At 37.8% G+C, this 16,110-nt stretch overlaps 1 protein-coding gene across 1 annotated transcript; it reads left to right on the forward strand.

Annotated features, from left to right (window-relative positions):
* Positions 1-662: 662 nt before the first annotated feature.
* Positions 663-10,833, forward strand: LOC115929182 (abl interactor 2-like). Its single transcript, XM_030997634.1, has 5 exons — positions 663-872; positions 3,372-3,539; positions 4,225-5,086; positions 5,985-6,113; positions 10,583-10,833. The coding sequence occupies exons 1-5, from the start codon at positions 756-758 to the stop codon at positions 10,744-10,746; spliced, it is 1,440 nt and encodes a 479-aa protein (XP_030853494.1). The 5' UTR covers positions 663-755; the 3' UTR covers positions 10,747-10,833.
* Positions 10,834-16,110: the final 5,277 nt, after the last annotated feature.

Raw genomic sequence — 16,110 nt, forward strand, 5'->3', positions numbered from 1 at the left:
TCGACAAATTTAGGTTCCCCCCTCCAACATACACACACGCACGCACGCACACACACACACACACACGCATACACACTCACGAAATGTCGACCAAAGATGAAAATATTAATCCCAACTAGAACAAATGAGAAGGGAGGAAAAAAGTAGAGACTCGTTAGATCATTACATTTGCCGACAAATTCGCCGGTTTTGAAGTAGGTCTATTCTAAAAGAAAAAAATAATCTCATTAACTTTCTTACAGTAATTATGAATTAATTTACCGAAAATTGTCAGTGCGTGCATGGAAAGGGGGGGGGGGGTACACACGTCCTACACTCCCTAAGTGGCCTTTATATTGAGCCACCATATTTCGCTCAGTGGGGGGGGGGGGGGGTAGTGAGCACTAATTTTTTGTTGGCCCTCGAAAATTTGACAAATAGCGCGAGGGGGGGGGGCATCTCCAAAAAAAGGTAAAATTAACGTGTTTTCACACGTTTTTTCCAAGGGGGCGGGCCCCCTGCCCCCCTCCCCCTCCCCCGGCTTTCCTCAGTTAATCATGTACATCTAGTTGTGCACGGTTGTGTCAAGTCATCGAACATTGTTACGTTCTGAACTTCGCTTCCGATTTCTCATCAAAAACATCACGACTGTCTGGCAGAGGTTATATCTACGTCTGAATTCAGACTATTGCGGAAATAGAGTGGCACTCCTAGATATCCCACAATTCCTTTTATGAATACGGAAGTTTGTGGAAATTTGGACAAAATCTGACAAAATGTCGACGTTAGAACTTCTTTTCGAAAATGAAATTCCTGCTGGAAGACAGGCTTTGCAGGACAGTCATCACAACTTGCAAGATGTAGCTAATTATTGCGAAGATAATTATCTAAAGGTAAACTATTTGTAATTATAGAGTTATTCATTCGATCATCTGATCATTTCGGTCCCACCTACCAATTTTTAAGTTGTGAAAAGATCAAATTAATTGTCCGACATGTCAGAATCTCAGATATTCACCAAATTGCTAACGATAATGTAATTTCTATATTGTAGTAATAAATAAGTACCTTGTAAATGACCTGCAATTCAGCTTCGGCTGCCATAACGTCATGTAAATAAAAACCCTTATGTTATTGAATAAGTTTAAGTTATCAGTATTAGTACTAGAGTAAAGGAGGGGGTAATCGACCAGCTCCAGTTTTCGGCCGATCCGTTGGATGCATGATAAAATCCCTTTAAAATACATCGCATAATAGCATAACACATATCTCACACATACTATACCATGCCAGAGTCACTGAAGAACCACATTTACAATGGAAAATATATCCTAAAATATCACATTTTAGCGATGTAATCGGCGGTCCCGCTACCCAAATCTGAAAAATTGAGTATCTTAGACTTACGCGTGTCTGTAAGAAATATGGGTACCATAAAATGAGCTTTATTTCAAGTATTTTTACAGATTTAGAGCCCGATTTTGTGTTAGTCGCAAGCTCAAAAGTATCTCATCGCATGTATTAAATCAATGCAGCCGAACACCGCGACGCACACACGATATGTCTGTCTAATTCAGATTCCAATTTCCGATCACTGCAGTGCTAGTTTTCGACCAAGCGAGCACCGGGGAGCTCCAGCGTGGGATACCTGCTCCGCCCGCTTGTGCTATAGATCAGCGCGGAAACGCATGGCGCGCGCGCTTCCTATTGACTTTGTACATGTGGCGTAAACTGACTCGCTAGGTCGATAATCGGCTCCAAAACAGTGAAAATTGAAATGAATATTGTCATGGCAATTCGTGATTTTTTTCTGGGATTCTTTTTTTGTTTAAATAATAATAATATTTGCTTCATGATTTGAACAAGAAATGATAATAAATAGGCAGTAAAGGGTCCAAAAAATAGGATTTTGTCTTAAGTGGCCGAAAACCGGCTCCTTGACTCTAGGGGCGCTGGTCCTACAGTAGAATGAGGATCGTCCTCATAAACAAGGATATCCTCATAAATGCAGACAAAATGTGTCCTGAAAAATAAGGGTTATCTGCATTTTCGAGGACGTTTTTTTTCATCGGCGCTCTGGGGGTTTCATGTTACATAACGGCCTGCTGGCGATGCCAAAAATGAATTCCCAGGGGGAAAATAACCCTAGACTAGTTCACCGTCTACTTTTATGGGTTGTCTGTCTTCCCAAGGATTTATTGCTCATAATGTGAAGGTCTCTGTACAAAGTCAATGTAAAATGCATGAAGAAAATCATTGCAGAATCCGTTTTTTGCATCGCCAATGCACCAATCAAAAATATGAAACGTCTGCGAAAATGCAGACGGTCCTTATTTTTGAGGACGCATCGGTCCGTGTTTATGAAGACGATCCTCGTTTATGAAGACGATCCTTATTCTCGGACCAGCGCCCCTGCTGGTTATAGAAGTTCTAGAGTAAACCACTCCAGCAAAGCATAGAGAGTCAATGCTAATGCGTATTGATCTCTAGCACTGTATGCTTCCTGTGAGGCAGGTATTATTAGACCTATACACAAATATACACACCACACAATATCGCATAGACTCTACACAATCAAGTCGATGCAGCTGTAAGCAAAGTTTGACAGTAGACTTACAATTTGAATTCTAAAATTATTCTTTTTAACATCAGTAAGTTAAAAAAAATGTATTTTACTGCTATTTAGGTGTCATCAATTGTCACTAAAGTACCGATTTTGAGTGAAATCAGTTGAGTTTTGTACAGTGGTGTTTGAAATGTTGAGAATCAAAAGCACAGCTTTTACTACACAGCCAGGATAGTGATGCTCCTATGTGTGTAATCCACCATCACCAGTTTTCGGCCGGTCCGTTGGATACATGGTAAAATCCCTTTAAAATACATTGCATAATAGCATATCACATATCCCACACATACTATAACATGCCAGAGTCACTGAAGAACCACATTTGCAATGGAAAATATATCCTTAAATATCACATTTTAGTGATGTAATCCGCTACCCGAATCTGAAAAATTGAGTATCTTACGCATATCTGTAAGAAATATGGGTACCATAAAATGAGCTGTACTTCAAGTATTTTTCAGATTTAGAGCCCGATTTGTGTGAGTCTCAAGCTCAAAAGTATCTCATCGCATGTATTAAATCAATGCAGCCGGACACCACAACGCACACACGATATCTCTGTTTAATTCAGATTCCAATTTCCGAAACGGTGAACATGAAAATGAATATTGCTATGGCAATTAACGATTTTTTTTTTCTTTTTTGGTTTAAATAATAATAGTATGGGCTTCATGATTTGAACAAGAAATGATAATAAATAGGAAGTAAAGAGTCCAAAAATAGGATTTCAAATTTCGAATATCTTTTTCTGTCTCTTTTGATGAAGGCTACTGATAAGAGGAGAGCACTGGAGGAAACCAAGAACTTCACCACTCAATCCCTTGCCAGCGTAGCATATCAGATCAACACACTCGCCACCAGCATGCTACAGATGCTAGATCTTCAAGCCACTCAGCTGGCCACCATGGAGTCCAGTATCAATCACATAGCACAGGTACATGTAGGCTCTGCCTTTTCTCCTGGGTAATAAGATACCATAGACAATACTTGGTAATAATTGGCAGCAATTGAATTCCTTCCAATTTATCGGTATAGGAATACAAACAATTAAGGATGATCAAAGAATAGGGCACAGATGAAATCATTTTGCTGAGGTATTCCTGTGTTTACTCCGATTTGTCAATAGGGTCAATGATTCAATGGTTGTTAAAGAAGGCAGTATTTAATAATCATATGTCTATAACACACTGATTTTGATTTTCATAAATTTGTGTGGTTAACATTGCGCAAGCTGGGCTTCCAGACGAATAACTCCCCCACAAAAATAGGTTCAGATAAGAGTCTGAATGGAGACTATTCCCTACCACCCATCCGAGTAGAGAAGGCTCACTGGGGCTCTTTTTTTTTTTGAAGAGTCCCCATGGACAAAAGATTAATTTGAGCCCTGATTGAGATCAATTGGAGAGTTCCAGTTAGGATTGCCTGAAAGGTAGCATAGAGTATCAAATTAGCATCAAAATAGGTAAGAAGTATGTGCAGATCAGTTCCTTCTCAAAGGACCTATATCTATGATTATTGAATATTTATGATTGTGTTTTGATTTTCTTTTGGTTTTTTCATTCTGTTTAATGATTAATATAGATATTTCTAATGTACAAAACTATTTTTCTTTCTTTCAGAATGTTGCCATTCACAAGGAGAAAGTAGCTCGTCGAGAGATTGGTGTATTAACCACCAACAAGAATTGCCCCCGCACTCATAAGGTCATCACACCACCCAATCCTGAGAAGCAGCTTAAGTATAAATCCGCTCCCATTGACTTTCAAGCCCTGGATGATGTAGGTCATGGTCTCAAACTTAGTTCTCCCTCAACAGTGTCAGGTAGAGCTACTCGTGAGCGAGCAGACTCACAAGCGAGCACTTCTACATCTAACAGTGGTGGTGGTGGGTACGAAGCATTGCCAGTCTATCAGCCGCGACTGGATGACCCGTATAACTCCATGCGTAGGCGAATGCCCAACCACCCACCGGTTGCACCGACTGTACCATCCCAGTATATGTCTATCGGTAGAGTGGGCATGCGGGATTCTCAGCACGGGGCACCGCCAAAGGAAAGGCCTTCGATTCAAGGATACATGCAGGGACAGCCTGAACCAAATGTACCTCCAGCCCCTCCCCCACCTCCAAGCATGCCAGGTACTCTCCCTGGTATGGGGCATGCCGGTCAAGCACCACCTCCACCTCCTCCTGGCATGGGTGGTCCATCACACACTCACATGGGCCAACCACCACCACCAAATATGGGTCCTCCTGCCCCTCCGGCACCTCCCATAGGAGGTATGATGCCCCCCGCACCTTCACCTGCACCAGCGGCACACCAACCACCCCAAGCAGCCCATCAACCACCCCCACAGCAACAGCCAAATTTTGCGGCACAGCTGAACCAGGCTATTGGTATGAGGCCGGGTGCAGGAGAGGCAAAGCGTAGCTCAATAAACCCATATGGAGATATTGGTATGCCTCCACCACCTGATATGGGAGGTAGGTTCAGGATATATATCAAGCTGTTTGGAGAAAAAAAGGCCAAAGATTCATGTCACTGGTCCAATGATTTTATGATTCTTAATTTTTGCATGACTTATTTAATGCACATGTCAAATCATATATAAACTAACATTCTGTGTTGTAATATTATGACAGGATTGGGCTGCATGAAAATCACATTTAATAAGGGACTAACATTCGTAGTATGATGAAATCTTACTATTTTATTTTATATATAACTTTCTATAAACTGCGCATTTTTTAATTGCAACATTCAATCTCACCTACCTTTTGTCAAATAAATAATTGATAAAAAAATGAAAAACACTATGTGATAATCACCAGTGTTTCATAAAGACATACATGTTGCAGATGGTAAATGCTAGTTTGAATTTGTCGACTTGCTTTCTGGTTATGATTAATTGTGTTTTCCTGTGACAAAGACTATTTGATTTACCAGCTCATTCATTTATTCATTCATTTTTATTTTTTCATTTCCAACAAAATACAATACATAATAACGAATACAATGTAAAATGTATACAAAACATAGTTACATTTGTAATAAACAAATCTTAATAATAATTTATACATTTTAGGAAGACAAAAAATGAATTTTAAAATTTAACTGCATTTATATTTTGAGGAAATGGAGAGGTCCACTGAAAAGCAGAGCTTGTAAATTGTGGACCCCTCAGATAATAATGAGTGCGAAAAAAATATGGAATACATAATCAATGAAAGAAGAATAGTGGCCAACAGAGATCATTTATTAAAACACGTAATGACTGTAAACAAGAAGACGTAACAAATTACATGAATGGGTAGCAAAAATTGAGTAGCTCTAACAAATTTTGACCATTGCACCCGCCCGCCCTGATTTCTTCCTTGACAGGCTCTGATTTACCACCTCCCCCTATGGATGCCATTGTTTATAGCCGTGAGAGTATCGTGATGCCTCCCCCTCCAGAGTTTGAACAGGCTGAAGATGACCAGATTGTCCCAGCGCAGTACATCGAGAAAGGTGGGTGTAGTCACATAGTCATTTTTCTGCTCGCTATAGCTACCGATTTTTTTATAGCAACACTTTACAACCATTCTTGTATGAAGTCTAAGTATACTGCACAAGAGGCTTAGAACTACTGTACGTGTACGCCTCGAACAGGCCAAAGTTTAATATTCTATTTGTGTATGCATACATGTAAACAAATCATTGGATGAAATGGGCATTGGGGCATATTATAGCATGTATGCACATTTACAGGTATTTTAGAAACGCTAGAATCAGGAATGTAAAGATTGCCTTATTTTTTAGGATCCACATGCAAAGCAATGTATAGTTCTATGACTGACTGCATGTTTTGGTGTCATTCCATGGTTTCTGTAAAGACCATCAGTGAGCTTGAGAAACCTTTACTTATCATCCACCCTGGCTTAGTAAAAGGACTTGATTCTTATGTTGATATATATATATTTTAAAAAATGAAAGTAATAGTAAGGATTATAAGACCAAATCTTTGGTATTAATATGGATTATATCCCGCATACTAAGAATCTTGCAATCTGATTGGTCTAAACGTAGTCACATGACAAATGATAGATAAGTACTATCTCCCTGCGATAGGACTTTTGTACCGTAATTTTTTGCTGCTGCCCCACTTGCCCATTGAATAAGCATAGCAAAGTAGGTTACGCGAAATGTCAATGACAATGTCAATGTCAATGTCAAATGAGTACGCATCGACTGTATTACATGTATGCGTGTTGTGCTTTGTAAAATCTAGCTGAAGCTAAACTGACTGCAGAATCAGTTCTTTTAATTATGTAAAATTCACTTTAAATAGACCTTATTGCCGATGTGAGATATAAAACAAATATTAACCTCCTTTACTCGGGCAATGGATACCAAATATCATCGCCTCGGTGATCACCTTGGCGATGATAGTTTGTACCATTACCCTCATAGTCGATTAATATTTGCTTAATAACGTCCAATTTGAAACACATGGTGTATTTGTTTGACCTTCAGACTGGATTATGTAAAACTACTGGTAAATTAAATGTGTGAATTCAGAAATTCGGTCCAATCTTTCACTCACATCCATTCAAATTCACATGGCTTGATTGTAGGTCTTTCAAAATTGAATTGAGACATTACAGAGACACATCAGTGATTTAAATATGGGGCTAGGCCATCAGAGATTCCACTGTGAGGCGAAATGTATTGAGAACTTACTGATTACAAGATTCCAAAGAAATTTACTAATAATTTATGATTTCAAGTGAGATATTCAATTTATTGTGGATTCTTGAAATGTTTAGATGAACAAGAAGATCCGCCTTCATACATTGAGAAAGGTAAAAGAAAAAGCTCTCCTAACTCTCCCAAACATCCTCATTTCATGTCAACTCTTGCCTCCATAAAGCATTATCACAATGCCAGTCCATATTCATTATATAAATGAAATTGATGATGTACATGTAAGTCCGTCTGTATGGACTTGTAGTTAAGTTTGTCCATCTACGGTATTGAAAAGTATTTTGCTATCTCTCTCTCTCTCTCTCTCTCTCTCTCTCTCTCTCTCTCTTTCTCTTGCCTTTCAATTTGTGTGTGTGTAACTGAAATATTTCACGATGTCAATCAGGCATGATATAATTCTGTGTCAATGATGTAGATTTGTTCCCCATCTCTTATATTCATCTATAAACCCTTCTAATATACAAATATTGAAATCGAAATGTGCCCTGAGACAAAGTCAACATGCATAGTACAGTCTCGTGATCACAGAGAAGCTATACTTTTATCCGTGACCCAAACAATAAGCAGTTAATATTTGTTTTATAAAGTGCATCTCAAGTGTTAATTCTTAAAAAGAGATATTCGTAAAAAAAAGTATGTCTTTTGAAGCGTATTTGTAGAGTCAAAGGAAATTTACCCATCAAAGAGCATTGCGCGTGTATCACCATGCATATTCGATGTTAATTTCACGTGCAAACATTGCGTCCTTGCATTGTATGGGCAAGTAGAACTATGCCCGGTCAATATATTTCGCTATACTGCCCAGCAGTCAGTAACGAATTTCATGCCTGCAGTTTTTACCAATCAGAAACCTAGAATCTTCATATCCGATATTTAAAATATCATGTTACCATGTAAAGGTGCTATCCTTCTGATTTATATTCCTTCATTTCATGCACATATTTTCAATAATTGTTGTACATCAAATATTCTATATAAACTTGCATAAGTTCCCTGTGGGCTCAAATCCACCATTAAGAAACCTGCATTCAATATTTATTTGTTTGCATGACATGCTCGTGCGGAACCAGATTTAAGAAGAGAAACAAGGCAGTCAAAATTTCAGGAAAATCTTGACAAAGAATAAGAAACTTTTAGCAATTTGAAAGTTGAGATCTTATGTGGACTCTTATATTGACCATGCAGTCATGTTACTTGATGCATGGAGAACTTGTCCATTTCTATACAGACCTTTTGTAAAAGGACATGTAATATGCTACCCACAATGTTTGTTTCCAATTCAACAGAGTCTTGACAACCGGTAGTCTTAAAGTACAATTTGGAAATTTGGTGACATTAAAGAGGATCCAAGTTTTTTTTATATAAATTGGTGTTTAAATGCAATAAAAGCAACACAGTTTACATTATATACAGGTCTTCTGTTCAAAATTACTTTTTAAAGTAGTTTATTGTTACATTACAGCTATTGAAGCCAGCATGCACATGCAGCACTCGCTCATGCACGTGTGCGTGATTTAATACTGTGAGAAAATCACGCTCAGCATTGCTGATGTGTTAAATATACAGAGGAAGAGCAATATGCTTGCAATATTGAACTCTATAAAAATAAAAAAACAGGAATCAAATACAGTACATGATTTTGTTCTCTGGGAAATGAGGCCTGTATGCAAGCTTGTATGTATAATAATTAATTTGTATTATTTCCTGTACTCACCTAATTTGAGAATTCTCCATGCATGAGTATTGTGTATGACATCACACATAATGACCATTATTCATTTATTATTATTCTCTGTCCAGTCTAATTTTTCTCAAACTCTCAACATTATGTTTCTCGGATTTTCTACTTCTATTCAACTAAATGATGGGTTAATTTTTTTTTAAATGCAACCCCGTTAAAGGTACTTATATGTCCCATTTGCAGCCAACATCAAATTCTGTAACTCCAGGCTGGAGTTACAAATTCTGTAGAACTTTGCAGAAATTATGAATATATATCATGTCACATATGTCCTTTCTGTGAAATTTAAACGTTAGCAGTGTCCTTATATTCAATTTATGCAAGGAAACTTGTTTACTTTCTAGACTTCACTGTCAGGCACTATTGAGTGACTGACTGACTTTTTTCTTTCTTTGATAATAACATACATGTACATAAAATGAGCTGTAAAGGGTACATGAGCATTTGTCTACATCATGCATTAACCCAATTCTTGTAATGGCCAAAGTTAAACTGATTGAATCTTTGCGCAGCACAAAACGTACAACCATTTGGTACAAAGTTCAGAAAATCCGACTATTACTAAATGGATTGCAATCACTAAAGTTGAATCAACAACTAATGGTCATTATTTTACCACTTAAAGATAGTTTCAAGCCCTTTCGTTTTGAGGGAATTTCTGAATTAGTATCTATCTTTCAAATGCCGTTGGAATTTAACCTTTTCATTTTTTTTGCATGCAAACGGGACATAGTCTTTAAGTCATAGCTAATATAGCCTATTCAGACAATAGGAGCTTTAATTTTTGTTTGAGACCACACCTTGCAAATCTCTCCTGCATGTAGAACAGAAGAGAGAAAGAGAGAGAGAGAGAGAGAGAGAGAGAGAGAGAGAGAGGGGGGGATAGAGAGAGAGAGAGAGAAGGATAGAAAGGGAGAGAGAAGAGAGAAAGAAAATGAGCTGTATGTTGTACATGTCAATACCTGGCAAAGAGTTGAACATGGAACTTTGGACTATGATTGTCAATCCTCCCCTTCAATTTGTTTAGGGGGGATCTTCCCCCCCCCCCCTGAAAAAGTGAGAAAGTGAGACTATGCTCCCTCACCCTGGCATAATGATAGGGGGGAGGAGGGATCAGGGTATTTGCCCCCCTAATAAAATTCAAACTTGATTTATTTCTAAAACAATACCAGTAATTTACAAATGTTGCTGAAATGGCATGCCTTTTCCCTGAGCTTCCCTAAGGCGGGCCCCTGGATGCTCATCTGACCATCATTAAATGCCTAAAACCCCTGAGCTTCATTGGGCTACGCCCCTGGACCCAACGCCAATTTACGCTCCACTTGCTTCGCTCTACCTGATCGAAAATATTTGACAGCATATATCTCTATCTTCAGTTCTTGTACCGTGGTTCCCCTTTAGTGATTACACTTTTCAAGGGTTGATGAGCGCATCATTATTCTGGATCCACTAACTATTATAGCACCTTTTTTTGTTTTGTTTTGTTTTGCAGTTGTTGCAGTGTTTGACTATGGTGCCGACAGAGAAGATGAGCTTTCGTTCGAAGAAGGGTCAATCATCTATGTACTGAAGAAGAACGAGGATGGCTGGTATGAAGGAGTCAGCCATGGCATGACTGGACTCTTCCCTGGTAACTATGTGGAACTTTGTCCATAGACAGACAGACAGACACTGCCCTAGAGAGAGAGAGAGAGAGAGAGAGAGATTCTTTGAGCTCTGAAAGACAAAAGTGTCACGAGAAGGATGGGGGAGTGTCACGTAGGGATGGGTGTTGGGCAGGGGAGGGGTGGGGGGGGGGGGGGGGGGGGGGGTGGAGGCAGCGACGTCTTCCCACTCAACAGTTTTTGCCAGGAACTTCAATCTGCTCTCTATAGTTGGTTAATGTAACTTAGATAATTAATGGTGTTTTGATTAATGTGCTCTTTTATTTTTATTTTTTTTGGGGGGTGGTTAAATATTCAAATACTTTATGTGTTGTTGGATGTATATTATGTGTATATATTGTATATATTATTATACAACTCACTCCTAGATCCTAATCAAATGATTGGTCAAACTTGATCACGTTCGATTCATTTACTCAGACTATCCCACGTTTTTTTTAATTAAAAAACAATTTCAAATACTATTCAAAGAGTTTTAAGTATGTGATGTTCAGCAGTGCGCGTATAGAGCTAAGTGCACTTAATTTTGTGTACAAGCTAAAGTAAGCATATTGAACTAGGCATTTATTTGTCAGTGATATTGACACAAAATAATCTTTTTTTAACACTTTTTACATCAAATAACAAGGACCTGGGAGTTATGTTATATAAGGCAAATGATGCATGTTTTCATTCATTCATTATATGATCTACGGCTCTTGTTTAGTCTGTTTTTGCACCTATTGTACGACGGTTTCATATGATAGATGCATACAGCCTCAACTTGATTGCAGATAGATCATACAATGAACTCATTCACATGCATTATTTGTGTACTATATGTATCATCGGTTTAGTCTTTTCAACATGGATTTGAAGTAGGTGTCATGTATATTCATAGCTGTGTGTGTATCAAATGTGTCGAGATTAAAACAATTTCCATGCTTCTTATTAATTTGTTATTTTGTTTTATAAACTCTTAACCTGAGGGAGTCATATCTACATACAGAAATGTGTAGTTTGGGATAACATACATGTATATGATTCATACTTTATGTGTTTATATATAAATAGATATACATTTTATACATTCTTTATGTGTTTCTATACTGGTACATGTGTACAAATGTCCAAACAGGAATGATAGAAATAGAATCACTGAATACCACCATCAACGCAGTTTGGATTTATGAATGTGGTATATTTTTTAACAAATTGTGATGCAAACCAGATTTTTAGTATTATTTGTATCTTGAACTGTGATACCGATTCAAGTACAGTAAAACCTGTCTTAGTGGCCACCTCTCTATAAAAGCCACCTGTCTAAAGTGGCCATGCATTTTGTCCCCCTTGAGAGAGAAATGTGTTGTAGAACCTGTCTAGAAAGGCCACCTGTCCACAGTGGCTGCTTTTTCTGTTTTCTGTCGGTCGCAAAGGGCGATACAACAACTTTCTTTTAAAGCCTTATATATCCTGAAGAAATATTGCTGATGTTAACATTTGGTAAGAATAGCCTGGGTTAGTTACTGTCATTATTAACTGTACTGGTCGTCGTTTGTTTCGCATAGGATGGAATTAGACATTTTCACACGCAAAGACGTTGAAAAATTAAAACACAAGAAGTTTTGACTCCTGTGCGGGGGAAGACATAAGGGTGTCACACTTTTTATAATCATTCAAATAATCTGAGAATTGAAGAAGGATGTGACTGATTAGAATCAGGATTCTTGAAAGGAAGAAAGATGAACAGTTCAACTGTCCACAGGTTCAGGGATATCATGTATTTAACCTGGATTAATCTACACCGATTACTTTATACTTCAAGTGGAATTGTTTCAAATTCTTGTGCCTACAAATTTTTAACGACTTTGAATTGAATTTGAGAAACTCTTTGCACAGATTTTCTTGCATGAATAGGAACTGAATAGCATTTAATAGTTCACTCCACTTTTGGAATGAGAGGGGAGAGGGCTGTAAAATTCAAATTCAGTACAAACGCTTAGTATTCATAGTAATCGTAATCAGATTTGTCATGATTGTACCAGTAATTGGTGAACTTTTCTTTATATTGCTATTGCTATTCTTTACATTTATTTCTGATGTTTCTCAAAAGCACATTCCATGATTACCGTTGAATAATGATGCTTACGACTATGAAGCAATTTCTATATGAATGATTTATTCCTACAAAGGTTACGTCGAGTACTGGTTTTGTAATTTTACAATAAAACAAAAATGTCCTGTAGAATTTGTTCGGAATAAATGATTTGGTTACAACGTTTTGTAATCCTCAAATATATATCAAAATTACTACATCATTCTAAAAATCAAAAAGAAAAGCTAATACTGCATACACGTTGGATACACATCATGGTATCAAAAAAATATTTCATACCTGAAAAATGGCTGGACATATTTCAAACTTTAAAGAACTTCAAAAGCAATTCTATTCATGTGGTTAGTGTTCTTACCCATTTGATGAAGCGATGACATTACAAAATTACTTTTTACCATACCAGTACTCAATGCTCTAGTTAATTGGGATTCATGAGGAATTTTCAAGATATGTTATTCAATCATGTATCATAGATGTTATAATTGTTTAGATATGTGGGGAATATTTGTGGTTTGTTTATCATTCATTTGTATTAGATAGCAAAATATTGTACATTTTTATCTTCGAATATTATTGTACTTAATTGAGGCTGTGTCCTTTGCTTTCTAAAACATTACAAATCGTAACCTATAGACTGTAAGACAATATATAATAAATTGGTCATGAGGCTGTAATTGTACATGATGTAGTTAGGTAAAACACATGGAAAAAGATAATGTAAAGAATTTTACTTAATTATATCAACAAATAAAACAAAGACAAAAATAAGGAGAGAAAGTATCGATGCTGTTTCCATATGCACAGAGCCTCTTAGCCATATATTGTTGAATTGAGTTGCATTATTTTGATCATAGTTAACGATTTGATGAATATTTAGTATTTACTTGAAACACTACACCAAGTTGGCTGTACTGTATTTGCATGCTCAGTGTAACGTATCAGTGTTTGGGGAGCAAGGTCCATTTTTTTTCGAATAAACAATGAGCATTTCATAAACAGGAGTACATGTATGCATTGTGTTAAATTATTTCCGTGGCTTCAAACTTCAATCACTTTTTGTGATGATGTGCAGCTCTTAGTTTGATTTTAGTTTCTTTTTCAACCTCTCCCCCCACCCCCTCTCTCTCTCTCTCGCTCTCCCCCCCCCCCCAGACGCCCTCTCCCCTCTCACTCTATTTTCCCCTATCTAGCTCCCCCTCTCTCTTTTTCTCTTTCCTCCCCTCTTTCTATTTCTCTCTCGTTCTTTCAATCTCTTTTTTCCTCTCTCTACCTTCCTTCTCCCTATTCCCTCTACTGCTTACATCTCGATATGTTGACAATGGTTATGTTGATGTTACGTGCACTTTAGTTGCACCGCTTTCCATGGTGACCCTTCAAGAAGACAGTGATGAAATGAAAAGTTATGCTTACAGTCCAGCAGCTAGAAAATATTGCTCTGAATAGTTGATTCCGAAGAGTTTTTGTCTATTACCAGTGGCGGATCCAGGCCGGGTGGGCCGAAACGGCCGCCCCCCCCCCCCCCCCCATTGGCGAAGAAAAAAATTGAGAAGGAAAAAAGAGGAAGAAAAAAAAGAACGAAAAAAAAGGGGGGAAGGAGAAGATAAAAGAAAAGAGAACAAAAAAGTAAAGAAAAGAGAGAGAGTTCAAAAAAGAGGAAAGAAAAAGAAGAGAGGAGCCGGGGAGAAAGAAAGACAACGAAATGGCACTAAAAATTAGTGACAGTAACGACGAATAAGGGAAAGACAAGGGAAAGGGGGGTGCGTGAAGGCGGATGCATTGAGGGGAGGGGGGGGGAAGGATTGACTGGCCGTATTCTTACTTTTAGGTTATGCGAAACTGAGTCGAAATTATGCTTCTTTTCAAAACAATCTTAGCATGCTTGTTTATGTTAAGCTGGAGTGCATGAAAAGGTTAGTGTAGAAACACTTCTGAAAAGGCCGCGCCCGGCAGAATGGAAATCTATAAATTATGGGGTCATTCTTGATGGCTTGGGAGTCGTTATTAAGGAGGGGGCCGGCCCTACTCAAATGGTAGTGACGGTAACGATGGATAAGGGAATAAGGAGGAAGGGATGCACATGCAGGCGCGTACGCAGGGGGGAGGGGGGGGGGGTCGAACCCCCTCAAATTTTTGTCAAGTTGTCAAGTTGGTCCTGATGTGTATAATGCGTAGACCAGGGGTTCTCAAACGATTTCTATGAAAGCTGTAAGGTCCGAAATGACACTTGTATACTGAAGATAATGAGGCTTGTTTTTGGTCTATATCTGATCCAAGGAGAATTGTTAGTTTAAAAAAAAACAGAACCGCCAGTGCTTCCACTCGTTTAAATAGAGTTTCCTGAAAAAGAACACCCAATATCCTGGAATTTGAAAGAATTTTCTTAAAACTTTCAAAATGCCTCTCACGTGGATTTCTTATTTGGATGAATCGCTATGATGTTTTAATATATATCAATTATTGAGTGGGCTTATTTTGCTTTCTAATGGATCCATACAACATGGCAGAGCTTGAGGGGTCTGGCAGAGCCTTTTCAAGAGAGAAATTGTCTTTTAGGAGAAAAAAGAGGTTATTTCTAAAATGAAATGAAAGGGTTATTGACTTTCAAGAGAGAAAATTATCTATAAGAGAGGAAGAGAGGTTATTTCTAAAATGAAATGAAAGGGCTCTTGTCAAATAGCCCTTTCATTTCATTTTTCTCTCGAAATAAACTCTCTCTCTCTCTTATAGACAATTTTATGAGATGGAATCTTCAATCTGAAGCTTTTTTGTGCTCTTTGAAAATGGCGCACTGAATGGGGGCAGTGCAATTTAAATTTCAAGGGATGGATTAGAGTTTTTATCGCTCTTGAAAGTCAAATAGCCCTTTCATTTCATTTTAGAAATAAACTCTAATACATTCCTTGATATTTAAAGATAAACTTTAGTACTGGTAATGTGATTGCATTGTGAAAGAAAAGGTGTGGAAAGGATCAGAAACAGTTGATCATGTAGCATGTAAGTATTGGTGAGCACTGCAAGGTTCTGGAGTCATCAAAATCATAATAAATTTGACCGATTCTTGGTAAAGTAACAATTAGCACTCACATAGAAAGCTATATATGGGACAACACACATGGTGTCGGGGCTAGTACTACCTTGATTTCCTTGTCTTTCTATGCTCATTACTCAGCCAGTATACATTTTCTTCCAAAATTGTTTGGCACATGTCATTTATTTGTAATCTTGAACATTCAGTGTAAGTTTCGTTTGATTCTGTGAGAA

This window comes from Strongylocentrotus purpuratus, unplaced genomic scaffold (assembly GCF_000002235.5).
Source record: "Strongylocentrotus purpuratus isolate Spur 01 unplaced genomic scaffold, Spur_5.0 spur5_contig_858, whole genome shotgun sequence".
Lineage (NCBI taxonomy): Eukaryota > Metazoa > Echinodermata > Echinoidea > Camarodonta > Strongylocentrotidae > Strongylocentrotus > Strongylocentrotus purpuratus.

What these genes read in the sequence shown, in the direction of transcription:
- LOC115929182 (XM_030997634.1), top strand. Translation starts at nt 756, where the DNA reads ATGTCGACGTTAGAACTTCTTTTCGAAAATGAAATTCCTGCTGGAAGA. An exon ending in GTATCAATCACATAGCACAG is followed by an intron (nt 3,540 to 4,224) that starts GTACATGTAGGC and finishes TCTTTCTTTCAG; the next exon opens with AATGTTGCCATTCACAAGGA. An exon ending in AGCGCAGTACATCGAGAAAG is followed by an intron (nt 6,114 to 10,582) that starts GTGGGTGTAGTC and finishes TTTGTTTTGCAG; the next exon opens with TTGTTGCAGTGTTTGACTAT.